The 27,442-nt window shown below is 40.8% G+C and overlaps 1 protein-coding gene across 7 annotated transcripts in view; it reads left to right on the forward strand.

Moving 5' to 3' along the window:
- LOC123757808 (protein bric-a-brac 2) overlaps window positions 1-25,474 on the forward strand; it is a 135,749-nt gene extending 110,275 nt beyond the window's left edge. For 6 of the 7 annotated variants that reach the window (XM_045741647.2, XM_045741650.2, XM_045741648.2 and 3 more), the window contains 5 exons: window positions 13,833-13,985; window positions 15,827-15,945; window positions 16,733-16,863; window positions 18,677-18,995; window positions 21,779-25,474. In XM_045741647.2, coding sequence (XP_045597603.2) covers window positions 13,833-13,985; window positions 15,827-15,945; window positions 16,733-16,863; window positions 18,677-18,995; window positions 21,779-22,213 — 1,157 coding nt within the window. In that variant the 3' untranslated portion in view covers window positions 22,214-25,474. Of the gene's footprint in view, window positions 1-2,054; window positions 3,344-13,832; window positions 13,986-15,826; window positions 15,946-16,732; window positions 16,864-18,676; window positions 18,996-21,778 lie in introns of all 7 variants that reach the window. The other variant, XM_045741646.2, reaches the window with a different exon arrangement.
- The last annotated feature ends 1,968 nt before the right edge of the window (window positions 25,475-27,442 follow it).

Raw genomic sequence — 27,442 nt, forward strand, 5'->3', positions numbered from 1 at the left:
AAGAGATGTTGTTGTCTTGCTTGTCTCTTTCTAGGCGTTTAACGATGCATAAGCAACAGGGCTCCATTAAGGAACATATAATCTCTTCCCACAACCAAACCATCGCCAGAGAAATCCTAGTAAACAACACAGAAATCATCGATAGATACAGCGATAGCAGGCGGCTTGACGTTTGCGAGGCACTACACATTAAAAAGTCAACACCAGCAATCAACAGCCAATTAATGCACAACTATATTTTACCCACCTCAAGACTCCGCTCCAATATAGAAGCATCAAGAAATATAGACCAATAGGCTTTCTACAATCACTTCCATTCAATACCCATTGTTTCGTGTTCTGTCTTGTGTTGATGAAATTAATACCCTATTAATGCCACCTCACCCCATCCACCTCACTCAAATGTAGATATAAACAAATCGGAGATGTGTAAGTTCTATTCAGTTGTGTATGTGTAAACTAAAGTCTTTGAAAATGTAATAAGTTTTACGAAACGCGCTCAAGTGTCGCGTCAGACTAGAAATAAAAATGAATTTTGGAGAATTGATTTTTGAATTACCACCAACAGTGAAAAGAAATGTACGAAAGATAAAGAAAATTCGTGTTAGAATTATTAATCTTACTTTTTCGGTCATATTTAATAATATATGTCTACAGGAAAGACTGCTACCAAAATATACTAATATATATATATATATATATATATATATATATATATATATGTCGTACCTAATAGCCAGAACGCACTTCTCAGCCTACTATTCAAGGCCCGATTTGCCTAATAAGCCAAGTTTTCATGAATTAATGTTTTTTCGTCTACCTAACCTACCTAACCTAACCTAACCTAGCTTTTTTTGGCTACCTAACCTAACCTTACCTATAAATATAGGTTAGGTTAGGTTAGGTAGGGTTGGTTAGGTTCGGTCATATATCTACGTTAATTTTAACTTCAATAAAAAAAAATTTACCTTATACATAGAGAAAAGGGTTGCTTTATCATTTCATAAGAAAAAAATTATAGTAAATATATTAATTCAGGAAAACTTGGCTTATTAGGCAAATCGGGCCTTGAATAGTAGGCTGAGAAGTGAGTTCTGGCTACTAGGTACGACATATATATATATATATATATATATATATATATATATATATATATATATATATATATATTTATATATATATATATATATATATATATATATATATTGGTGTATACTGGCAGCAGGTTTTCTTTCAAACATGTTTCATTGAATATGACCGCATATTCTGTATTTATTATTTTCTGGTTTATATATATATATATATATATATATATAATATATATATATATATATATATATATATATATATATATATATATATATAAAGAAAATTCCTATTTTGAATTAACAGAATGTTAAAATTGATGAATGCGTCTTTGGGGTCGACCGCTGGATAAAATGGATTTGGTCTGGGGACGGGTTGAACAATAATAACCTTGGACTGTGACGTTTCCAAGCTCGTGCGCTGTTTAATACATGTAAACAAAGCCGCCATTATTGAGCAAAGATGAAAAGGTTTCTTAAGGATATGTTAGATGAATCCCGGACAATTTCCCCATGCACCCGGGCTCTGTCAACCAAATCCTAGGATCCTAGTGAGGGCAGTAGTATTCCAGGTTGCATTTTTTTTTAACTATGTCTTGGCACAGTTGACTAAGGAGCAGCTGTGAACATCCCGTGCGTAGGTTCGAACCCTCATCACGGCCCTTGTGGATTTGTTCATTTGATATATCACGCTATTGTGATTTCCGTGTATGAAAATTAACTTATTCCAATACCATCTTCATTTTATAACGCACGTAGCAAGTTCTGATATGAAACAATGAGGCAGACCCGAGAGGCTCTGTTCAGGCAATGCGTACATAATGGTGAAACTTTATCTGACGATTGGTGACACTAAGTGATTATTGAAAACATGAAAATAAATGCTTTGTTAATGTAGTGATCTTGTTCATCAGTGCCAACTGAGGGAGTGGAAATTTTATAATGTTTTATCTTTTTCATTGAATTAAGTGAAGGCACCCGGACACGGCTTTTCGGTAGTTGGAATCAGTGGAACTCTCGCGTGATATTCCGGTGCTGGTCTTGTGTGGGTGCTGGATGGGCGGACACTAGGCTGCGTCACACTGGGTGTTTCAACCCTGCCTCAGCCGGAGTTCTCTAAACCCTGCCTCAGCCGGAGTTCTCTCAACCCTGCCTCAGCCGGAGTGCTCTCAACCCTGCCTCAGCCGGAGTGCTCTCAACCCTGCCTCAGCCGGAGTTGTCTCTACCCTGCCTTAGCCGGAGTGCTCTCAACCCTGCCTCAGCCGGAGTGCTCTCAACCCTGCCTCAGCCGGAGTGCTCTCAACCCTGCCTCAGCCGGAGTGCTCTCAACCCTGCCTCAGCCGGAGTTGTCTCTACCCTGCCTCAGCCGGAGTTCTCTCATCCCTACCTCAGCCGGGGTTCTCTCACGTTCCTCTGACAGTGATCTTCAGTTATGGATAACGAGAATATGAGCACCAACACCCCTGACTCTGCGAATATGGGGGCAAGCCCGGGCATGGATGGTGGTATGGGCCCGGGCATGGGTGGCGGGGCGGGTCCGGGCATGAGTAGTGGGGCGGGCCCGGGCATGGGTGGTGGGACGGGCATGAGGGAGATGGGCGGCTTGAGCATGGGCGGGTCCACGCGTCGCACCTCACGAGTGTGGAGGTACTTCGGCATGGTTGACAATTGTCACTACATCTGTCGACTGTGTTCCTTCGTGGGCGCCTACACCAACACGACAAACATGAGGAAACACATTCAGCACCACCACCCAGAGATATTCCAGGATATTCTGGACCACACGCGACCAACCAGCCGCCCCTTCTATATAGGCTCTTCTGTGCCGCGCATGCGGCCGCCTCAGAACTTTCCACAACAAACTTCTACCTATCCTGGCGGCCTCGTCTACCCCCACACACTCTCCGGCAAGAGGATGATTTTGCCCAAACCTGGAGAGATGCCTTACATTCACGGCGACGCCAGGAGTGAGCTGAACATGGCACCGGCCGCCACCTCCCAACATTATCCTCTGTCAACCTCTCACATGGCGCCCGTCGCAACCTCCCAGTCTTCAGTACCAGAGGCTTCGGTCGGGACGTCGTATCCTGCTGTGAGCTCCCAGCTTTCTGTAACGTGTCACGCCGCCTCGCCAGTCCAGCCCAGTAATGTTGCCGTGTGTGAACTTAGCCCTGAAGAATCCAAATTGGTGAGCCAGTTCCTTCCGCCTCTGACAGAAATCACCGACTGCTCCAGCGATTCGGAGCCAACTTCGAGAGGTGAGAATTAGGTATTGCTTACAAATTCATCTTTTTTTATGTAAAAATTATGTTTTGTGAAAATGTTTAAACCAAAACACATTGCATTATTATGTTTCGTGTGGAATATGCATATGTTAAGTTACATTTTTAATGAAATAATTTGACGGAGTGGCGCTGGTAAACATTAGTTATAACTTAGAAACCACAATGCTGATATAATCCTAGTTTATTTGCAAGCCATTATTCTTGGGTCAAGTTGTGGGCCAAGAGCAAGAGGGTCAGCGAGGAATGACTATTGAAGGGGTCATGCATGTGGTAAGGGGAGACAAATATAAAAATGAGGGTGACAAGCTTTTGGAAGGAGAGCGAACTATGAGGGGAAAGCACCAAGCCATTACGACTATATAGTACAGGGAAGAGGTCAGGATAAAGATTTGGGATGGAACGGGGGAAAGGAATGGTGCCCAAACAGGTATCAAGACGGTCAGGGATTGAACGCCGACCTGCATGAAGCGAGACCGTCGCTCCACCGTCCAGCCCAAATGGTTGGGCACAAGCTTGAGGAGTGGAAGAACTCCCGGGTATACTCCAGACTGGTGACCCCACAGACTGGTGACCCCACAGACTGGTGACCCCACAGTCTGGTGACCCCACAGTCTGGTGACGTTACCATGAGGTTATTTATAGCCATAATAACCTTGGAGTTTCGAAGCTCGTAAACCGTTTAATAAATGATCGTTAAAAGTCGTAGTGGTTGCGTAAATAAATGATGAATCTTGGGCCTGAAGACACCTGGTGAAGCCTGAAAACACATTTTGCACAAAACATGACGACAACTGTGTTCCCAGCGTCAAACTCTTGTATTTTTATGATTTATCTTGTACTAAGGTCAATGGCGTCGTTAAATATACCTCTTGTTTCTCTGTATAGATTATATTCCATTTGCCTGTGCGTTAGTCATTTATTATGTATCCCATACCCATCCCGTTGGCGGTGGTGAAGAGTTACAGAGGCACATAATGCAACCCGTCCTCAGACCGAGTCCATTCTATCCAGCGGTCGACCCCAAAGACGCATTTATCAATTTTAACATTTTGTTCATTTAAACAGAACTTTTTTCAAATGTAAATTAATATTATTATATATAAGAATATTGTGCCTATTTAGGCACTGGTTAGGTTAGGTGTTTAGGTTATGTTGGCGATTATTTGTATTTGTAGTACGTGGGTGAAGCATTTGCAGTGTTGTGGTTCGAACAAAAGTCGTCAGCGAAGCACTTGTTCCGGAAGTCTTCGAACGTCATCAGTTGTGAGTCGTGTGTAAACCGTTTTTCATTCATAAACAGGGGGTTTGGCGGGTGCATGGAATGGACTTTGGGTCTTTATTTGGAGGACGGGCTGCATAATGGGTTCAGGAACTGAACTCCATAGTTCAATTGGGGAACGAAATGCATGCATTAACTACATTAAGCAAATTTTGAATATTTGTCTAAGATTTCTGGTAGTACATCATTATGAATGAAGTACTTACGCATTTCTTTTAGAGTTGTTTCGCGGATGATGGCATTCCCAGCCTCCTCGTCTGAGCGGCCCGGTTCCCCTAAGCGTTCCCGACGTCATTAAACTGTTGTATTAAAATTCCCGAACCTAACCTACTCGAGGACCCAAGGAGATAAATCGGGACATCACGTCAATTTTGTAAGCCGCCGCCATATTTAGCAAATCAGTTTTTGGCCTTAGGAAAAACGATACATGAAAACGCGATGTATTCAGAAGACTGGGATGCTCAGAGAACATGGGGCAACTAACCGCATAGCCACTCTTTTTTTCTTATTGTCAATCACACTTATTGTTTGTGTGGGTGGGTGGGGGGGGGAGAAATCAGTTGATTGACAGTTGAGAGGCGAGCCTAAAGAGCCAGAGCTCAACCCTCGCAAACACAACCAGGTGAGTACACGCGCGCGCGTAAATGTAAAATAATGAAGCTAGGTGTAGGGAACAAGAGGGCGGATACAAGGTACTATTTGGAAGATGAAATCTTTCAAGAATCAAGGAGAGAGAGAAAGACCTGGAGGGTTGATATGAGATCACGCCAGACCTACCCCCTGAAGCCCACATCAATAGGATATCATCAGCGGCATGTGCTAGGTTGGCCAACATAAGAACTAACTTTAGAAACTTGTGTAAGGAATCATTATATACCACATATGTCAGACCAATCCTAGAGTATGCAGCTCCAGCGAGGAGTCCGTATCTAGTCAAATACTAGATTGGAGAAGGTTTAAAGGTATGCCACCAGACTAATAATACCCGACCTGATAGGTATGAGCTATGAGGAGAGACTACGGTGACTGAACCTCATGTCGTTGGAAGAAAGAAGAGTTAGGGGAGACACAATCACCACATATAAGATTTTCAGAGAAATTGATTGAGTAGATAGACAGTTTATTTAACATAGGGGGTTCACATACAAGGGGAACTGAGTACCCAGATGAACCAGAGAGACATTAGAAAAACTTTGATAGTGTCAGAGTAGTTAACAAGGAATGCATTAGGCAGTGATGTGGTGGAGCAGACTCCATACACTGTTTCAAATGTAGATATGATAAGAGCCCAATAGGCCCCAGAATCTGAACACTAGTTAATTGACAGTTAAGAGGCGGGACCAAAGAGCCGAACCTCAGCCCCGCAACCACAACTAGGTGAGTACACACACACACACACACATATGTAAGACCAATCCTGGAGTATGCGGCCCCAGCATGGAGCCCGTACCTTGTCAAGCACAAGACGAAGCTGGAAAAAGTCCAAAGGTATGCTACTAGACTAGTCCCAGAACTAAGAGGCATGAGTTATGAGGAAAGGCTGCGGGAAATGCACCTCACGACACTGGAAGACAGAAGAGTAAGGGGGGACATGATCACAACCTACAAAATCCTCAGGGGAATCGACCGGGTAAACAAGGACGAACTTTTCAACACTGGTGGGACGCGAACAAGGGGACACAGGTGGAAGCTGAGTACCCAAATGAGCCACAGAGACGTTAGAAAGAACTTTTTCAGTGTCAGAGTAGTTAGCAAATGGAATGCATTAGGAAGTGATGTGGTGGAGGCTGACTCCATTCACAGTTTCAAATGTAGATATGATAGAGCCCAATAGGCTCAGGAATCTGTACACCAGTTGATTGACGGTTGAGAGGCGGGACCAAAGAGCCAGAGCTCAACCCCCGCAAGCACAATTAGGTAAGTACAATTAGGTAAGTACACACACACACACACACACACACACACACACACACACACACACACACACACACACACACACACACACACACACACACAAAATGCACCTCACGGGAATGCGGGAAATGCACCTCACGACACTGGAAGACAGAAGAGTAAGGGGGGACATGATCACAACCTACAAAATCCTCAGGGGAATCGACCGGGTAAACAAGGATGAACTTTTCAACACTGGTGGGACGCGAACAAGGGGACACAGGTGGAAGCTGAGTACCCAAATGAGCCACAGAGACGTTAGAAAGAACTTTTTCAGTGTCAGAGTAGTTAGCAAATGGAATGCATTAGGAAGTGATGTGGTGGAGGCTGACTCCATTCACAGTTTCAAATGTAGATATGATAGAGCCCAATAGGCTCAGGAATCTGTACACCAGTTGATTGACGGTTGAGAGGCGGGACCAAAGAGCCAGAGCTCAACCCCCGCAAGCACAATTAGGTGAGTACAATTAGGTGAGTACACACACACACACACACACACACACACACACACACACGTGTCATATCAGCGTCATCATCACCATTAGACTATCATCATCATCAAAGAGATTGTGGGAAGGAGAGGACTGCTATTTTTCCAAGGGGGAAAGCCATTACGACATGAATAATGTGAATAATGCTTGCACCAGCCCGCAGGCCCACATATACATTTTTGCAAGAAATTTTCCTGTTGCCCCTCGACAACTTAAACATTTCTTTTCCGTGAATATTTCTTATATTGGTGGCAGGAAGTTGAATAGCCGGTGACCTCTGATGTTAATACAGTGTTCTCTGTGCTTATAGCTCCTGTACTCTTCACCGGGTCTTGTCTGCATATCCTGCCTTAGCGGCACTGATATCCTGTTCACCTTAACCTGCGCAGCGTGTCGAGTCCAGCATGCAAGGTTGGGACGTGAAGTCCTGCTGTATCGGATATCGGGCTATCGACATTGGATATCGAGGTATCGACAAGTCCACCAATACGCAGTAGTCGACGGTATTGGTCTTGATATTCGATAATGATACTGATCATGTGCTTGCACGGCTTGTGGTGGAGGGAGTGTTTTAGGGTAGTCAGGAGACCAAGTTTCAGCTCTGGTCTTAGCTGGATTTCACAAGAATTGGAGAACCGAATCCAGACTGGTCTGTACTCCCAGAGAGGTCTTCTGAACCTGTAATTTGCCCGTGGTCGGTTTCGAGAGCTGTTCAGCTCTGTGCAGGTGAACTGACATTAGGGTTAAGTATCAGTCATAGATGACACCTATGACGTCAGATTTAAGTTTGATGATGAGCCATATTCGGAATATACATTTTTAGCTAATTGTATCTAAAATGTTTAAAAACAATGGTTCTTTTGTCCTAGGCTGTTGTGGAAAGGGCCCTTGTAAATTTATAGGCGATGAAGCTAGTAAGAAAAACGTTGGTTATCAAAAAACGTTAGCAGAATAGTTATTAGAATCCCACACTTTACGTTTCATTAGTGAGACCTCGGGTGGGGTACGCTCCCAGAGGAGTTGCTTCTCTGCACTGTCGATTGAACCCAGGATTCAATTTACCTCTCTCGTCCACCTTCTTGAGTGGAATGTACCGTTGTACTGCCAGGTGTACAGGGGTCATCAACCCGTTCTCCTAATAGCACATCGCATTTTGAAGTATACTTTACCGAAGGCCTAAAACCTATGTACTAAACATTGTAGCTGCTCGCGATATTCACGTGATGTTCCGCTTTCTGTTTGTGGGACCTCGGGTTGATTAGGTTCGGACACTTGGGGGAGGGAGGGAATTATTGAGGGAAAGCGTTGTTGTTGTTGTTTTAGATTCAGCTACTCAGAACAAAAGTTCCAAAAAAAAAGTACGGGCTATGGTGAGCCCGTAGTGGACTTACCTGGCACAGGAGCGGGGCTGTAACTGTGTGGGGAAAGCGCCAAGCCATTACGACTATATAGCACTTGGAAGGGCTCAGGATAAAGATTTGGGATGGAACGGGGGAAATGAATGGTACCCAACCAATTGGACGGTCGTGGGTTAAACGCCGACCTGCATGAAGCCAGACCGTTGCTCTACCGTCCAGCGCAAGTGGTTGGACAAGAGCACTTAGGGGAGTAGAAGACCAGTAGAAGTAAACCAGAGGCCACTAGTTTGGCCGGGCTTGGGGAGTAGAACTACTCCCATAACCCCATGCAGGTACTTTAGTACAACAGTTTAGTGACGTTGGGAACGCTCGGGAGGACGGGCTGTCTTATGAACCATCAGTCATTGTCTAGCACTTCTGGCATCACCAGTAGGTGGTGTAATGACCATAAAATACTTTGATATTGTTTTCGTTATGATTACACAGGTAGGTACCACACAACACAGGTATTACAAAAGTGGTTTCTTGTGGGTACTCCAGGTAAAGTGTCGAGAGCAGGTTATAAATTGATTTTGTCTCATCATAGCAACGGATACTGAGGTTTCAACTGCTGCTCCTCGGATCTCGTAGTAACACTGTTTATCGAACTGCAACAGTTTGTCCTTGATGTGGAGTAATCATTTCTCGATAAAGGAACTATTCCTCCAAAACTTATATTACTTATTGTTACTATATGGACTGTTGTACCAATACTACAAATGCCACGTTTTTGTACTATTGGAATTCCACCAGGCATAACAACAATTTAAAGAGCCTAACCATAAACCTAACCTGTCAAGGCCTAAATAAGCAATCATAACCTTAATATGCACAATCATAGACCTCAGTAAGTATATTATATACACTATACTATGCCTAGAAAGAATTAAGTTTGGTTGCAGCCTTCATTTTCGGTCCCTCTAGAAAATTAAAAGTACAGTACTGTACTAAACGTGAATTACATTTTATGGGTGCAATAGCTAATTTGTTGTGCCGTTCATCCATAGAAGCTAATTGGTTCTATCATTCTTGGAGGACACGTTGTAATAAACGCGAAATTCGGGTTATTGTCACTAAACGTCATGGAAGTTTCACCTTATCTGTAATACTTTAAACAATGTAACAAAAAGTACACAAATTATACATGATTATACATATGATTAAAGATCAGATCGTTTCTGACTTTTACCTTGTATTCATTCTTCGCATAGATGCAAACAGTCGTTGGCATGTTGTGCAAGAAATAAGGAAATATATTTTCAATGTCCATTCTTAACCTGGTTTCACTAAACCATATGATATCGAAGACTTGGCTTCGGGACAGTGATTGAATCACTTTAGCCGTATCTGGAGGAGTTGGAAGTTTGCTTGAAGGATCCTGTTTGCGAAATATAGACCATCATATATTCTCATATGCAGGAGGTTGTAGCCTCTTGAACTTCCCCTGGAATCGCGATATTAGTTCTGCTCTGTTCAGCCCGTTCTCGCGATCACTCCGGTCGGAGTCTCCGGGGAAGCCGGTCGGCCGAGCGGACAGCACACTGGACTTGTGATCCTGTGGTCCCGGGTTCGATCTCGGCGAGAAACAATGGGCAGAGTTTCTTTCACCCTATGCCCCTGTTACCTATGAGTAAAATAGGTACCTGGGTGTTAGTCAGCTGTCACGGGTTGCTTCCTGGGGGTGGAGGCCTGGTCGAGGACCGGGCCGCGGGGACACTAAAAGCCCCGAAATCATCTCAAGATAAGATACTCCCAACGTCAAGAAACTGCCGTACTGAAGTGCCCTAACCTAATGAACTAGAATACCCACGAACAGGAAACGGGACATTATGTAAATTTCGCGATTCGCTGCCATCTTATTAACATCAGTTGTTGGCCTTGTGTAAAATATACGTCAAAATGTGACGTGCTATTAAGAGGATGGGTTGCTATGTGGGGATGAAGAAGAATGCTGTGGTATGGTCTGGTATTCCTGTTTTATAATTCTTAGTACTATATATATTTTTTCTCATGTGGAAGAAGTGGCCCCTTAGCCTCGGAGGAAATCACGCATAACGCATTAGAAGGAATGTTTAGGTCCCCCTCCAATGCAGTTTCTATGTTCTTTTTCTCCTACCATCCCCTTCATTTTGTGTTTAGTTGTGCTTTATTAGATATTTAAAGGTTGTAAGCAAGTTAGTGCATAAAAGCATAGACACGGTGTTAATACTGTACTGTAATCATAATGGATAGCTTGTTAAATAAAAAAAAAAAAATTGCTCAATATTGAATGTGAATTGGTGCTAAATTTTTTCTGTAAATACTGTATTTAATTCATGCCCGTCCTTTTTAATTTCTTGTCTTCTACCTTCTAACATATGTGATAGGCTTGTGAAGTGACCCAGTCTGCATTCCTTTCACACAGCTTTGTTTCTTAGTGCGAAGAAGTCAAAACTAATTCACTTTTTTGGTAGCAAAATCAAAATACGGAAATGCTTGACAAACATTTGAGGGGATACAGTATTGTACCTTGGGGTACAAAGGTACAACATTATAAATGTCCTGGAAAGATTTCACATAAAGTCCCCTTTTAAGTAGTTAAGTTTCAACTGAATTGAGCATTAAAGATTTTGAAGGGTAGATGAATGTTTATATAACATTTGATAATGTTAATAACATTTAATATACCTGTATATAAATGTTTAATTGCTTCTATCTTTGTTGCCCTGTTGAACAGAGGATATGGTGTGTGTTATTACTGTGTTGACAACACCTACTGTGTAATAATGACTACTGACCAACATCCTCAGTACATTCAGATTTACTTGTCTATTAATGCACTGGGTTGTTATTTTTCCACTGGGTTCATTTACTAGAATAGCAGACTTATGTCCGTGAACTGTTCATTTCATACTCTTGTATGTTTCTAAGCACAGTACTGTACTGTAATCTTGATGGGTCATGGTAAATAGGCATTATTATATCAACATTTTTATAAAGAATTTTATTATTATTATTATTATTATTATTATTATTTTCTACCACAGGTGTGGCCACACATTTACAGGTGCTAACCAGCATATATACATTTTCTTCTGTCCTTCATGGACAGGGTTAGAGATGTGTTAAACATATAGTTCAGGGGTTTATTGAACAATCAACCACAGAAGGTGATTCGGTGCTTTTAAAATGCTAAGCTAAACTACATACGTAAATACATAGATACACAGATTTACGTATGCCCTACATAAAGTGTTTGATGTGTCTTTTACATAGTGTCATTAATGTGCATTTACAAAGGTGAAATGTAATTCTTATAAGCTTCCATATATACTTTATACATATACACACACATATACGTACATATACATATATACATACATATATACACACATGCATTTACATACATTTGTCTCTTTTACTCTGACAGGGTGAGATAGCTGATAGAGAAACTAGTGTGCAATTAAGCACTGCTGTATGTTAAAGTAACATCTCTATATAAAAAGAATGAAGTCTCTCAAACTTCTATCATCAACCTGACCATCATTCAAGTTGTTGCAAGAAAGCACAGATGCAAGGATTGGAATAACATTTTATTCACATTTTAGACAAATCTTAGTTATGAACTAAGGGTGTCTTGCCAAAAATTTGATGTGATGTATATATTCATATACTGTAGTTATGGGTAATTTTCATCTCCAATCGATATTTTATAAAAACTGCCTTTTTACAAACTCATAAGTGTTTAAAATAATATATATGCTTTATTATGTATTTAAAGGTTACAAGGTATACATTGGTTGATACAAAAAGTGCTTAAAGGTTATTGATCTCTTGAAGCTCCTCCACTTCCAGACAGGAACCGAGGATGCAGCAGGCATTTCCCCTCTGGATCGCCACACTGAGGCGCTGAATCAAAAAACTGGCAGCCCTTGGGTCTCTGGGGACATCAATGAGCCTGCAGTTCAATTTCTTGAGAAATCCTAAGGCACTCCTACCCTGGGGGCCATGTGTTTCAGACGCTATGGGAACAAGGTGTATTGACTTTCCAATCACCTGTATTTGACTGATTTTTCTATCTCCCCATGGTTGGCCACCCACCTACTTGATCAGCACTGAAGTGTACATAAGTGTCAGCCAGGGTGGATACACATGTGTAGTCCCACACCAACTGTTTGCCCCTTTTCCAAGGGTATATAGTGATGCCATCAGGGCAAAGTGCAGGGTCATCCGGGTTTTGGTCCTCTAGGATGCGAGGTTCTCTCTCTGCTGGGCACTGAGCTGAGACGAGGCTCCTCTAGATGATGTCATTGATCTCGTTGTGTCTTGCATGCTAGCCCTTTGTGCTTCTGCAATGCAACCCATGCAATCCATATTGGTCTGTTTCCTCCCTGTTGCAAATACACTTGTATTCAGTGTGAAGTGGGGCACCAAGGCGGAGGGCCACTGCTGTACGAAGGGATTCTGGATCTAGACGCGTGCCCATTGCCGACATGGGTACTGCCAGGAGGAAGTCTCCTGCATGGGGGCACTCACTGCTCTGAGGCAGGCTTTCTCCTTGCTTGATGTTGCAGCATTGTGCATGGCATCAGCTACTTTTTCCACTAGTGGGTGGTCCCAGCTGAACTGTTTATGTTTTTTTCTTGGCTCTATAATGGGTGCTGGGGCTGCAAGAGTATCCCACTGATTTGAACATTCAGTGAACACAGGATTGTTTATTCCTGCTGAATCACTCAGGGGTTCAGGCAGGATATCTCTTATGAGGTAAGAGATATCCTACTTCATAAGTTATACTTTATATACAGTACTGTATATGTGTGTATATATATATATATATGAAGCATTTTAGCTGTATTTTCTGCCTCAAGTGTGATTTTGTTCTTCACATTTCACAGTACCTGTCTCTTAGGCTTATGAGACATCGGGGGTGTGCCAAACTGTGATGAAAATGACAAATGGACACATACAAAAGAAGCTGTTGCAGCACTTCTGGAATCTGTAGACTCAAAGGGTGAACTCATGCTCTTCCCACCACCAGCTGAGAGGCCCAGTCCTATAATGATTGACCAAATATGCTCACTTGGGAAGGGGGGAAGGCAAGAGGATGCCATCAGTGAAAAGATGGCTGTAGCATTCTCAGTGATGTGGGAGGTATCTCTTTGGCACCATTTATTTTCTCTGGAAATGGTTGCTCTTACACACTTTGGTCAGTGTCTTATCTCAACTTAGATATGGGCACATACAAACATCAGGAATGTTTAATTATTACATCCAATTATACTCTTTTTAAATACACACACATTTAAATGGGGAAAATTCTTCTTCACAACCACCTTCCCTATTAACAATTGATTTCCCCACAGGTTTGCCAGCGCCAGAAGATCGAGGTAGCAGCGATTTCGTCCACAACAATGCTGATGAAGTACCTGTTGCAGTTTCTCCTGAACATTTCTTGGCAGAAACTAGTGAGCGGGAACCTACGCCTACGCCACCCACACCAACTCCACAAAAACCAGGTAAAATGGTTGTATGCATCGTTTACTCTTAATCTGTCTGCCATACTTATCGCCTAAGAGGAAAAAATAAGCATGGAACTTTTAAATATTCAATGGGAAACTGTTCTAAATAATAAAAACCCCACGCAAGATATAGAACAACTGACTGCCAATGCATATAAAGTCTGAGATATGTTCCTATGTGGAAAGCCACAACGAGGACCAGCATAATGCAGCCAGCACTATAGAAGAAAAAATAATGGAAATACTTAAGCAGACACAACTATCCAAACAAAGAATGAATAATTGAAGCAGGGAGATTGAAGAAATAGAACAGATACCGAAGCAATCATATCAGATGGGAGAAATTCAATTAGAACAGCAAGCTATACAAGAGATAAAGAAAAATCCAAAATACTTCTTCACATATGTAAAATCAAAAGCCTCTGTCAGTATTGAACTTATACTGGTACTCTCCAGTGAAAGTTCATACAAAAGAGGATGACAAAAAAATTAGTGAAATCCTAAAAATGCAATATGAGAGCATGTTTAGCACCCCAATAAACAGAATGAAAGTGGAAGATCCAGACAGTCTCTTTATGCATGATATCCAAACCACTGAAAATATAACCAGTATTAAAATTAACTCTGCAGATTTTTAAAGAGAATTTGACAACATGCCCATGCACTCAGCCCTAGATCTAGATTCGTGCAATTCAACATTTATAAAGAAATACAATGTGCCAGTAGCACAAGCACTCATTGTAATGTGGAGAAAAAGCTGGGACACTGGGGAAATACCACAAGTGCTTATTAAATCAACAGACATAGCTCCCCTGATTGACACCTGATTGATGGGATTCTGGGAGTTCTACTCCCCAAGCCCGGCCCGAGGCCAGGCTTGACCTGTGAGAGTTTCCAGCAACATTTCTTATGCTCGCTGGGCGGGTGATGAACAACCGCGAACCTCTGATGTTTATACAGTGTTCTCTGATTGTGCCTATGGCACCCCTGCTCTTGACTGGTTCTATTCTGCATTTTCTTCTATTTCATTAACTCGAGTACGTTGTTATTTTACTGTGTAGATTTGGTACTTGGCCCTCCAGTATCTTTCATGTGTATATTATTATACTGTATTAAAATATCCTCCCCTATGTTAGAATTTTAAAAAGTTGTAGTTGGTAACTTTTTTTTCTTTTCTTAACCATTCATTGTCAATTAGTAAAGCAGTATCTAAAGTTTAAACTTGAGCAAATTTTCATGTGTTCACATTTTTTCACATTTTAGACTAATTATTGATACTCTGTCATGGAAAAAGACAACACACATATATAGCCTTCTTTCCCAGTACATTTCACTTCACCTTGAGGCATTTTATCTTAATTTTTTTTACTCTGGGAAGTGTTTTGTTTTACACTGAATTTTTCAAGTTTTTGTCTTTTTTCATAATTGTTAATAATGAACTTTGTATTCCTGCTTGTACTCTTCCATTCTCCCTTTCCATAAAATTGATTGTAAGTACAGTATGTCAATTACCAGCTCTTTGTACTCACATGTATTCGCAATTTTATCAACAATTGATTCCTGCAAATCTCCAAACCATAAAATTTATCAAACTCATTTTTAATGTATTCTATTTAATTAATAGGTTCTTTGGACCTTAGTGCTCCATAAACCCCAGCTCAGGCATACGGTTCTGTGGTAGTTACTAAATTTAATAGGTTCTACACGAAGAAAATAACTATATCTTGCATTCTTAATGTTGCCATAATTAAAAGTTGCAATAATTAACATCTGTGCAAAGTTTCTTCCCTTGGAAATGTGAAGCAACATTTTAGTAATAGTTACAATTTTGTCAACAGAAAGTTACCAGTTACGGCACAACAACCACTTGACAATTGTTCTAGAGGCCTTGGCACGTGATGAGAGTTTCATGGATGTTACCTTAACAGCTCAAGGACGCTCTCTTAAGGCTCATAAGGTTTGTTAGTACATTTTCTTTTGGCTATTAATATTATGAGCGAAGTTACTGCTCGTAAATTAAATATAATTTAGTTGTGTAGGATCTCCTGGGGGAATGGGAAGCTAATAAGTTCTTTAAAAATTATTGCATACAGTAAATAGTAGTGATGTGTCCCACAAATAGATTAATTGCAATGAGACTCCAACATTGAATGGAATTTAATGAGACATTTTTATGCTTTTTGGTATTCATTATGATCAACATTTTTGTTTCTACAAGCACAAATAATAGAATATGGTGTCATTAAATTTTTTGACCCTTTTTAGCACCTGATGGTGCTAAAAAAATAGGAGAAAATTATTTTTTTTTTACATTGTTAATTAGCATATAGGAAGCACAAAAATCCAAGAAAGTTAAGAAGTCTCTACAAGATGTATTAGTCTCTACATCTTGTGGTTTAGCTGTAGTGGCCTGGAGAAGTTGCGATTTTTTTGTAGACATGAGGCGAGGTGCCATATGGGAATAACTTTGTAGATTTATTTTCATTGTTTCTCGTTTTATTTTTATTTTTTTGTACTAATAGGTTGTATTAATGTGTCAAAGGCTAAATCTTATAATTGTACATAGCACACATTTTGCCTATAAATATAAACAGTACATTGTAATCATTCATTTGCTGCTGTTAAAAGTTAAAATTACCGATAGCTCATATCATACAGAGGTGCTATTCATAAATCTGCTCATCACAAGAATTATTATGGTTTTTAAAATATAAATTTATTTGTAATATCATTTTTCATTTCAGTCTGTGTTATCAGCTGTCAGCCCATATTTTCGAGGAGTTTTGCGAGACAATCCATGTCAGCATCCCATCATTATCATGCCTCGAGATGTGCGGTTTGAAGAACTTTTCAGCATTGTTAATTATATATACAAGTAAGTCCTAAAATATAATTTCCTATTATAGTGGTAATGTGAATGTTACTGCCTGTCATTCCATTGCTGGCTCCTGTTACCCTTCCTGCTAGCGATGGCTCCTGTTACCCTCCTGCAAGCGATGGCTCCTCATACTCTTCTTGCTAGTGATGGCTACTTATACCCTTCCTGCTAGTGATGGCTCCTTATACCCTTCCTGCTACAGTAGTGACAACACCTTACACCCTTCCTGCTAGTGATGGCTCCTTATACCCTTCCTGCTACAGTAGTAACAACACCTTATACCCTTCCTGCTAGTGATGGCTCCTGTTACCCTTCCTGCTAGCGATGGCTCCTCATACTCTTCTTGCTAGTGATGGCTACTTATACCCTTCCTGCTAGTGATGGCTCCTTATACCCTTCCTGCTACAGTAGTAACAACACCTTATACCCTTCCTGCTAGTGATGGCTCCTTATACAATTCTTGCTAGTGATGGCTCCTTATACCCTTCCTCCTAGTGATGGCTCCTTATACCCTTCCTCCTAGTGATGGCTCCTTATACCCTTCCTGCTAGTGATGGCTCCTTATACCCTTCCTGCTAGTGATGGCTCCTTATACCCTTCCTGCTAGCAAAGGCTCATCATACCCTTCCTGTTAGTGAAGGCTCATCATACCCTTCCTGCTAGTAATGGTTCCTCATACCCTTCTGATAGTGATGGCTCCTGTTACCCTTCTTGGTAGTGATGGCTTCCCCATACACTTCCTGGTAGTGATGGCTCCTCATACCCTTTCTGCTAGTCATTGTTCCTTACACTCTTCCTGGTTGCTTGATACCTGCAGTGATGGCTTCTTGTATACTTCCAGCTAGTGATGGCTCCTATTGCCTCTCTTTTCAGTGATGGCACTTATTACCTTGTCCTTCAGGAATGACTGCTATGCGTTGGTTTTGAGGATCAACGTCTCCGTGGCCCAGTCTCTGACCAGGCCTCCTGGTTGGTGGTCTGGTTCCTTATACCCTTTCTGCTGATGATTGGCCCTTTTCCTTTCCTGCTGGTGATAACTCCCTTTCCCTTCCTGCGGGTGTTGGTTCCTTAAACTCTTCCTGCTAGTGATGACTCATATTACATTTCGTTACAGTGATGGCATCAGTTACATTTCCTTTAAAGATAGCTTTTACCATTCTTTATTCCAGTGAGGTCTCCTGTTACTGTTCATTGTAGTGATGGCTCTTATTGCTTTTGTCAGAGTAGACTTACCTAAACATGAGATACAGTTACTATATAGAAGTTCAATCCAACACATTTACTTTACATGTATCAGTACTGTATATCAAGAAGCAAGCATCTCTATTAACTTGTTAATGTCTTATTTTTAAGTTACCTTCTATCTTACTGTCTCTTTACTGAAAAAAGCTTAAACAGTGTTTAGGGTACATGACCTTTTAGATTTATATACACGAACCAAGCATTGATTAAGAATGAATTCGGTGTCTATTAGTCTGAATTATTTTAAGTAACAAAATTCCATTGACATTGAAGGATGAGAATGTAGAAGATATACTTCACCAAAGGGTTTGGCTTTACAGAGTAACTACTTGAAATATTCTGGCTACAAAGTGGGGGAATATGGTTAGCATCAAGAGTTTCTAAAATAAAATTCTTTATTTATATATATATATTGTAACAAAACTATAATTTGTGAGTTAATACAATATTACAAATAAATCCTTAATTTTATCAAAAACAATTATGAAAATACTGCTGCCAAATTACTTGTACTGTTTTAATTGCAGAATATGTAATGAATTTATACATTATTTCAACAAATTTTCAGAGGGGAAATGACAGTGGCAGCGGAAGATTTAACTTCGCTTCTGAAAACTGCAGAGATTTTGCAGGTCTCGGGTTTAGCACCATCCGATTCCTCAGCCACTGTAAACCCTCACACTGACTGTTCAGCGACAGGAAATGCTCGATCATCTTCTGCCTCTTCTTCCTCATCCTCTTCTAACCTTCCATCAGTATCCAGAACTTCAAGATTAGTTAAAACACCAACCCATCAAATGGCAACCCCACCTGCAAGACCCAAATCAAGAGACAGCATGATCAATCCCACAGACTTTATGGATGTCGACATGACGTGTGTAAAAGAGGTTAGTAACTAATACATTTTCTAAGTATTGTTTATTTTTTTTTTTACTATGTTGTTGTTCATATGTAATGTAAGTTTATTACCGGATTCCAAGATTCACAGTTACTAAATACACATTAATTGTTTTCAATACTTTTATTTTCTCTAGTTATGCAATCCTAGATGCTACCCACCATACCCCTCTCTTGAGAAAATCCACAAGAGCTGTAATGAGGGCTCGAACCAATGTGCTGGGTATTCAAGACGCACACTCTAGACGACTAGGCCACAACACGGTCAAAAGAATTGCAACTTGGGGTTTTGCTGAACCCACGAGGATTCCCGAGGCTTCCACTGAAGCTGAACCACGATTTCACACAATTTCCCCCATGCACTTTGGCTCTGTCATCTAGTAATTCTACCTTTGATGCCTCTCTTCCAATACACAGAGAAATCACAGATACATGATATATCAATGACAAAATCAACATGAGCTGTGATAAGGGTTCGAACCTATGCACTGGGTATTCCCAGATGTATGCTCTAGACAACTAGGCCACGTCATGGTCAAAAGAATTACAACCTGGAACTCTGCTGAACCCACTAAATAAATGTCATGGCCTAGTCATCCAGAGCATGTGTCTGGAAATACCCAGTGCATAGGCATCCTCCCAAATTTAAGGATCCTAGCCAAATACAGCCCCTGAGAAACAGAAGACTCTGGATTCCCAGCAGAAAGCAACATCTTAGCTGTCTCTGCTGCTGATGTGGAAGGGGTAAACCCCAGAGAAGGCTGAGCTACATTCAGAGCTAAACCCTGACCAGACTCCAATGTTGCTTTGGAGTCTGGAACAAAGAGGGGAAAGTGACAAGAGGCCTGGCAAACCATGTCAGATAGGATTAGAAAAGGAGGAGCAGGGTTAAACCTAGAGAAAGTGTTACATATATTCACTAGCCACTCCAACTCCAGATCCCTAAACATCATGGGGGTCAACTCCAGGGCATCCACAGGAGTACCATGCCATGAACAACACAGGAAAAAAATAAACCCAAAAAGCAGCAGCTGCCTGATAACCCTCTTCCCTAAAAGCTAAAAATAACTAAGGTGAATAAATTTTAATAAACTAAAATGAGAGAACCAGTGAACAGTAATGTCACAGGCGTCAGGGCAGATGATATCACCCGCCATGGGGCAGCATGACAGAGACAGAATGAATAACCATTTGCACATATCAGCAAATGGACATTACATGAACTCTCAAGTAGTGAATGTTGGCCAGTTGATAATAGACCACACCAAAAAATCCATAGGGCTTGCTAGAGCCTGAAGATAAAGACCAAGTAGGATACCCAGGTACTAGGAATGGCTCACCAGATGAACTGACACTGGATGCAGGACAAGGAAAAATGCAGCTGTGATGTGCATTAGCAACATGGTGTATGTTCTGTATGAGCATGTGAACCCCTAGTGCACCCTTTAATCATTAAACATCAGACTCCCCCCAACCTTGGAGCCTCTTAGTAGTTTCAAGCTCCTCGCCCCCAAGGTCAAAGGCCTTTGCACTAATCAGTGTGAGGCATCTTCTATATGAGGTCATTCTCTAAGGGACAAACACCCGAACCCACCAGGGAAGTAACACTGTCAGAGTAGGGGGCAACACCAGCAAGTGCCTAGGAAAGAGCTGCCCTAAACCAATACACCTGGAGGTGAAGAGCTTCCAAAGTTTACTCAACAGGTGAGGTTTGTAAACTTATGCACATAAAGCCAATACTCAAGAATAAAACTATTCACAAGCAAATGAACTCCATATAGTACAGTTCAAAGGATGACCAACACTTATCTACAAAATATGGGTCCCGAAGAGCTAACAACTCATGGAACAGTCTGACAGGTCTGATAACAGGTAAAGGACTGAAGATTGTCAACATGGGGAACTGGTAGCTTTCATGGTGCTGTCACCTTGCAGTGATCAGTTATTATTATGGGGTGTATGACCTAACTAGTGGGTGGATTGTTTGCTGCGTTGGTTATTTCCTTTTCTGTGGGGAAGCCCCATCGGCTCCCTGGAGCTATTAGACTGATATTAGCTAATATTAGTACTGGGCTTAAGTTTTATGGAGTTGTCATGCCTACCGGGGACCACCGGGGCTTCCCATAGGGGAACAACCCCCTGGGGGCCCTAGAAAACCCCATCGGGGCTTAGTTGACCGTGATGGATGAGTCTTCCAAGTTCCATCTCGCCTTGTGCGAGTTTGAGGGCTGCTTGTTGCACGTTTCAGGGTGACGATCGCCTGTACTGCCTCCATCATGCTGCTTGTTGGGTCAACGACACCTTAAACCCGGAGTCTTGTGAGACTTGTTCTCTACTCGTACTCCACTTTATCCATACTGCTTCAGCCGAGGTTAGGATTCAAACAGCTCATGCATTGCATACTAGATTTAGGTTACTGCAACGTGCCTGGTTGGTTGTCCTCTTTCTAATGCCCTGGGGCTGCCCCGTTTTGGTTATAGGGACCCGGATTTGGGGGCATTGGTCGCTTTGACCTTGGTTCCGTCCGCACCACTTCGTCCTCCCCTTGCTGGTGTGGTTCACCAGCAAGGTAAACTGAGAAAGAATCCTGTACTGAGAAAGTTACTGTGTGTGGAGAACACTTCTCTTGATAGACCCCAATGTAATTTATTATTGAGGAAGAGGAGGAATTTGAATTTCAAATGTTTTGCTAGTTGAGTTTCAAATATATATACAGTATATATTATTAGGCTGTCTTAATAAAATCCTGTGATATGATTTCTTTCTATTGCAGGAAGTTGAGAGTGCAGATGATGAAGAAAATGAAGAACAAATTTCAAAAGAATCCTCTTTGCAGACTCCTGGAAATGTAGGGAAAGGTGATCAAGCATTGCAACAGAGCTTATCAGCATTTTCACCATCACATGATGCAAGCCTTGAACAACCAATAGCTTCTACCAGTTCAACTCATGATACTGCTCCTTCCCCATTACCCATAAAATCTGATCCAGAAACAGATATAAATGCACAGGCAAATCTTACGACAGAAGATCCACATCCTTTTGTATGTCCACATTGTCAAGAGCATCACAGAGATAGGGAAACTATGATTACCCATTTGAGAGTCAGGCATCCCACTAAACCCAGTTTTACATGTGGATGTGGTCGTGTATATACTCGGCAAATGCACCACCAGGCCCATGTAAGAGTTTGTTCTAGTTCACCTTAAATTCTGGAGTTTGGTAACAAGCTAGAATTTTATTAAATGTTTAATAAAACTTAATTGCTGTAACATCCAATCAGTCATTATTTATATCCATCTTTAATGCTACAGTCAAAGGATAAAAATATTAAGGTAAACAGTGGACCAGCTATGCCTAAGGGAGATGCACTAGACCCTTTGATACCCACAATTGTAACCAGAAGCCAAGACCAGAATCTGGCTTTGAGACAAGTGGGATCTTTCGAGAGCAGAGACCAACCCAAAACCAAGAAAAGAGTACAGTGGTACCTTCGTTTTCGTAGTTAATCTGTTCCCAGAGATGGTACGAAAACCGAAACAAATTTTCCCATAAAAAATAATGTAAATTGAATTAATCCATTCCACACCCCCAAAAATATTAAATAAAATTACATTTTATACAGAAAACTACTCATAGGTGTACCTTACCTTTATAGAGGACTCTTGTTGGCGTATGGAAGACGGTGAGGAGGGGAGGATGAGGAGAGGTGCTAGTGTTTGGAAGGGGAGTCCCCCTTTTATTGTAACATCAGGCAGTGATGATATTTCTGGGGTACTCTCTTACGTTTTGCAGACATACCACTAGGACCTGGTTGTGACTCGCTGCTTACCTGTCTTACTAAGGATCTGTCTATAGACACTTGTTTTTCCCCACATTTTAACACTTGTCTGTAGTGAGACCACATTATCTTACTATGAATGATCTCTTGTTTTCTTCTATCATCATCCTCACAACTATTTTCTTAGGTTGAACATTACCACTGACTTTCTTGGAATGCATGGCGTGATATATAATGAGAACTTTTATGTTCAGAAACACAAAAAAAAGCACAAAAACAATTAAATTCTTCACAAAGAATCCAAGTGCGATCATCACTAGGTGGGAGACACTGGTAAACTGAAGTGTCACGCTTGTGGTGGACCTGTATGTGTATAAACAAACTACGACCTCCGACACAAACTATGACTACCGAATCTAGAAATTTACTATGAGAACAGGGGCCTATGAGAACCAAGGTTTCACTGTATTGGCAAAACAAGCAACTTCTTGAACAAAATTAGGCATCCAACGGTAACAAGGCAAATTATTATTATAGTAATGCAAAGACATTAAATAGCTGCACCTGACCACCACTAGAGGCAGCAGCCTATGTCATGCGGGATCCCCCAAAATGCGCTCCCTCACTCACTTGCCTGGTCACAGCTTCAGGGGAACAAAACCTCTGGAGCCCATCCTTAGCTTCAGTGATGTTGCTTAAGCCCAGTGATGTTGGGTATTTCTGGAACATTGTTCTGAAGGGGTCATTACTTTGTGATTGTTTCCTCTACCTTGGTAGTTGGCTTATGTTTTGCCTGCCCCACCAGGCGTACCTGCTTTATAGTGTTCAGGTTCCTTCTTTACAAGCTTATATCACTAGCATATTGCTTAAAAGATAGAGCATGGAACTTGTTCTCCACTGTGAGGCCTATTAATAAATGCAGTAATACACTGTGTGCTTACCTGTCTAACCACTTGGACTGGATGGTAGAATGATGGTTTCGCAGTTCCTAGCAGGTCTAGGTCTTAGCAGTTCAGTGTTCAGTCCCTGACCATCCAAGTGGTTGGGTATCATTCCTTTTCTGTCCCATCCTAGCCCAACCACTTGGGCTGGACAGTAAGGTGAAAGTCTTGCTTCATGCAGGTTGGTGTTTTAGCCCAACTATCCAAGTGGTTGAGCACCGTTCCTTCCCCCCCCTGCCCCCGTCTCATCCCAAATGCTTATCCTGATCCTTTTCAAGTGCTATAGTCATAATGGCTTAGTTCGCTCCTTATTCTGAAATCCCTTCTAAGTGCTACATAGTCATACTGGCTTAGTGCTTTACTGCTGATAATTATCTTACCTGTGTGCTTACTTATCAGTGACTATGGCAAAGTATGTTAAGCATGATTTTTTCTTCTCTAAAGCCATGTGGTGCCTTTATTATAAAATGTTAATGACACTGGGCAATAATGTTTAATGCTTCATGTATGTCCTCCCTTTCTTGAATATTGAAACTACATGTCTCTCTAAATTCAGATGGTGCTCTCATGTCTATTGTAGTGCTGTAACATACTGTGATTGCTCTTAGTTCTGTTCCTCTGCAATTCTTGAGGCTTTGTGTTTTTTCCTAAGGTGCATTTGAGTTGCAAAAGTTCTTGGCCAGGGTTGCCTACACTTTCCTTATCTGTGGTTTATGGTTTGGGGTTGGTTCACTTGAAATGCTTCCCTCATGCCTAGCAAGAGTGCCTGTCAGTGTGACAATCTGAATGGTTTTCTCTGCCCCCTTTGGGTGTTTCCTCTAGCTAACATTTTTGGTTGGGTTGTTTTTAATGATAATAATAATTATGTATCATTATAGCCCTGATAATTCCTTCCCTTCCCTCTGGTCCCCAAGTTTTCCCCTCACCTCATAAAATGAACTAGATTCTGGGCCTAGCTCCCAGTAAGCAAGGGTGGGGTCTAAGAGTCCTGATGCGTCTCTCTAAGGCTGGACTGGCATTTAGTTTGGGGAGCTGCCAAAGACCCAACCAGCAAGGCTTGTCTCATTACATTCAATGCTCGATTTTTGCGGTGTATCATAAGAGATAGCTCTGGTGAGATCATGAATTCTAGTACTGTATGGTTATAACAAGACTGAGTAGGTAGTTGTGAGATTTATTGACTGGAAATGCCGTTTAATTCGTACAAAGATGCAGTTAAATAAAATACTGTAATTATTGTATAAGAATTTTCACTTTAGTGAAAACTCAAGTACAGTACTGTATATCAATGTTTTACTTAATTTGAAACGTTGGAATAAAATGAAATTAACCTAATTCCATTTTAATACAGAAATTAACAGTGTTTTAATTTTGGTAAATGTTCATATGTATAGTGTACTAAACTGATAAAAAATAAACAAATCTGAGTACTGTACCTGTATATACAATGTGTAAGATAAAGAAAGTAACATTGCCCAGGATGTAAGATAAAGATTTTCTGTACTTGGCCAAAAGTTATTTTATTTTCATGAATTGTATAAATGTGTTAAGGCTTGCTGCATTTGCATTATAATTTTAGATTCTTTTCTTAATGCAGATGCATCAGGTGCTCTGTTTTTATTTTTTTCTCATTCTTGGATATTTTAAATTTTCTATTTTAAGTAAATTTTCATAAAGAATAGCTTTATTCCAGCCAAGATAAAATTTCATAAATGTACAAATTACTGTATAATAAAAACTAAAGTTAATGGGAATAGTTTTATTGAATTGTTCCAGTGAAGAGATGTCATGTTTATTATACTATTATTACACAGTATACTATTATACACAGTATTATAGTAATTGTTCATGACAGATGTGTGTCAAATTATAGAGAAAAAGATTTTATCAAAAGTTTATTTTTGTATATTAGATAGTGGTTGTTTTTGTAGTGGGTAAACTGTTAAAGATTATGCATGATTTTTAATAGGAAAAGCTGCTGTCAGATGTGTTTGTCCTGAAAACTCCATAAGAAAATGGTTTAGGATATAGTGTTTTTTCATCATGTAATGATTATTCCCTAACCCAAAACAGACCAGCAAGGGAGATACAGTATACTAATTGTAGTGTTGCAATACTGTATACAGTACATACCGGTCCGTATTATTACCCAAATCTACCCAAATCCTGCTTGCATTACATAAGTAATGAAGAAATATGGTATATTTACTCATTATAATGTTGGTACTGAATTCAGAACATGATCAAATCTATTTTTACTCTGAAATAATCTAATTTTATAATGAAATTAGAAGTAAATATGTAGCAGGTGACACCTGCTATAATGCAAAGGACATGTAAACGCCATGCCTGGCATTTACACTGCAAATCAGGCATGACAGGGTGGGTCTCATTGAAATTTTAAAAATACTTAACAATTGGGAGGATGTTGATCCAGAAAATTTCTTCAATTCAGATTTAACACAAACAAGGAGCAACGGTTTCAAGCTCAACAAGCCACAATGTAGAACTGAAAACAGGAGAGGCTTCTTCACCTACTGGGTTACAAACTCAATGGAACTGCCTACCCGCCAAAACCGTAAATGTCAACATTCTGTTAACTTTTAAGGTACAACTGGAAAAGATCAAGGCAAATAGTGGGGACCTTCGACAAGGAGCCGGTTTCCTGTCTCCCCCTCCATTTGCCTTGATGATCTTTTCCATTTATAACAGTTTTGTCATTTACGGCTTCGGCGGGTAGGCGGTTCCATGGGTTAATAACCCTGTGGGTGAAAAAGCATCTGTTGTCAGTCCAACATTGTGGCTTTCCATTCATCTTGTTGAGCCTAAAACTTTTATTCCGATTTTTTTTTTAATTATATACATTGAATGATAGTATTACATCATGTATTGTACTATACTGTATTAAAATATATTACTCTGAAAACCGAATCAGTCATTAAACGAAATATTGGGCTACTTTAATTACAAATTCGCGACTGTTAGACCTTCAGTTCGCTACTTTTACCAGTTGAGTTCTGACAGCACTGTCCTGTGTGTTGCTCTTACAGTCAGATGCAACACAAATAAGCACCCCGCGATAGCAGCCACAGACTGACGATTTAAATGCGAGAACAGCACGCAGTGTATCCTTTCACGACCAAAGATCATATTCACTCCAAAAAAAAAAAAATCTTCCACTTACGGGCTATTCATGTCCGTGCCACCTCTTGGGTTGCTTAATCGTCATCAATCAATCACAAACAAGGAACAACGATTTCAAGTTCAACAAGCCACAACTTAGGGCAGAAAACAGGAGATTTTTTTCCCCCATGTGGGGCATAACAATGCACAACTACCAAATCATCAACATTATCTTGGAGTCAGAATCCACCAATCACTGATAGTTGTACAACAAGTGGAAGCTGCAGTTATAAAAGCAAACCAAATCCTAGGAATAGTCAAACGAAATTTTGACGAAGGAAAAGGTAGTTATACAACTGTATAAATCTCTGGTGTGCTTCCACTTGGATTATTATATCCACGCATTGAGACCTCAACTTCAGAAAGACATATCTGCTTTGGAAAAATTTCAACACCGGGCGACTAAAATCTTTTCCGAACTAAGTCAACTTTCATACCATTAACGGTTAATGCAACTAGGCACCCCACAAGGAGGAGTACTTAGTCCTACCTTGTTTAATGTTCTAAGTAATGCTTTACTAAAATCAATCCCA

This window comes from Procambarus clarkii, chromosome 40 (genome assembly GCF_040958095.1).
Source record: "Procambarus clarkii isolate CNS0578487 chromosome 40, FALCON_Pclarkii_2.0, whole genome shotgun sequence".
Classification (NCBI taxonomy): domain Eukaryota; kingdom Metazoa; phylum Arthropoda; class Malacostraca; order Decapoda; family Cambaridae; genus Procambarus; species Procambarus clarkii.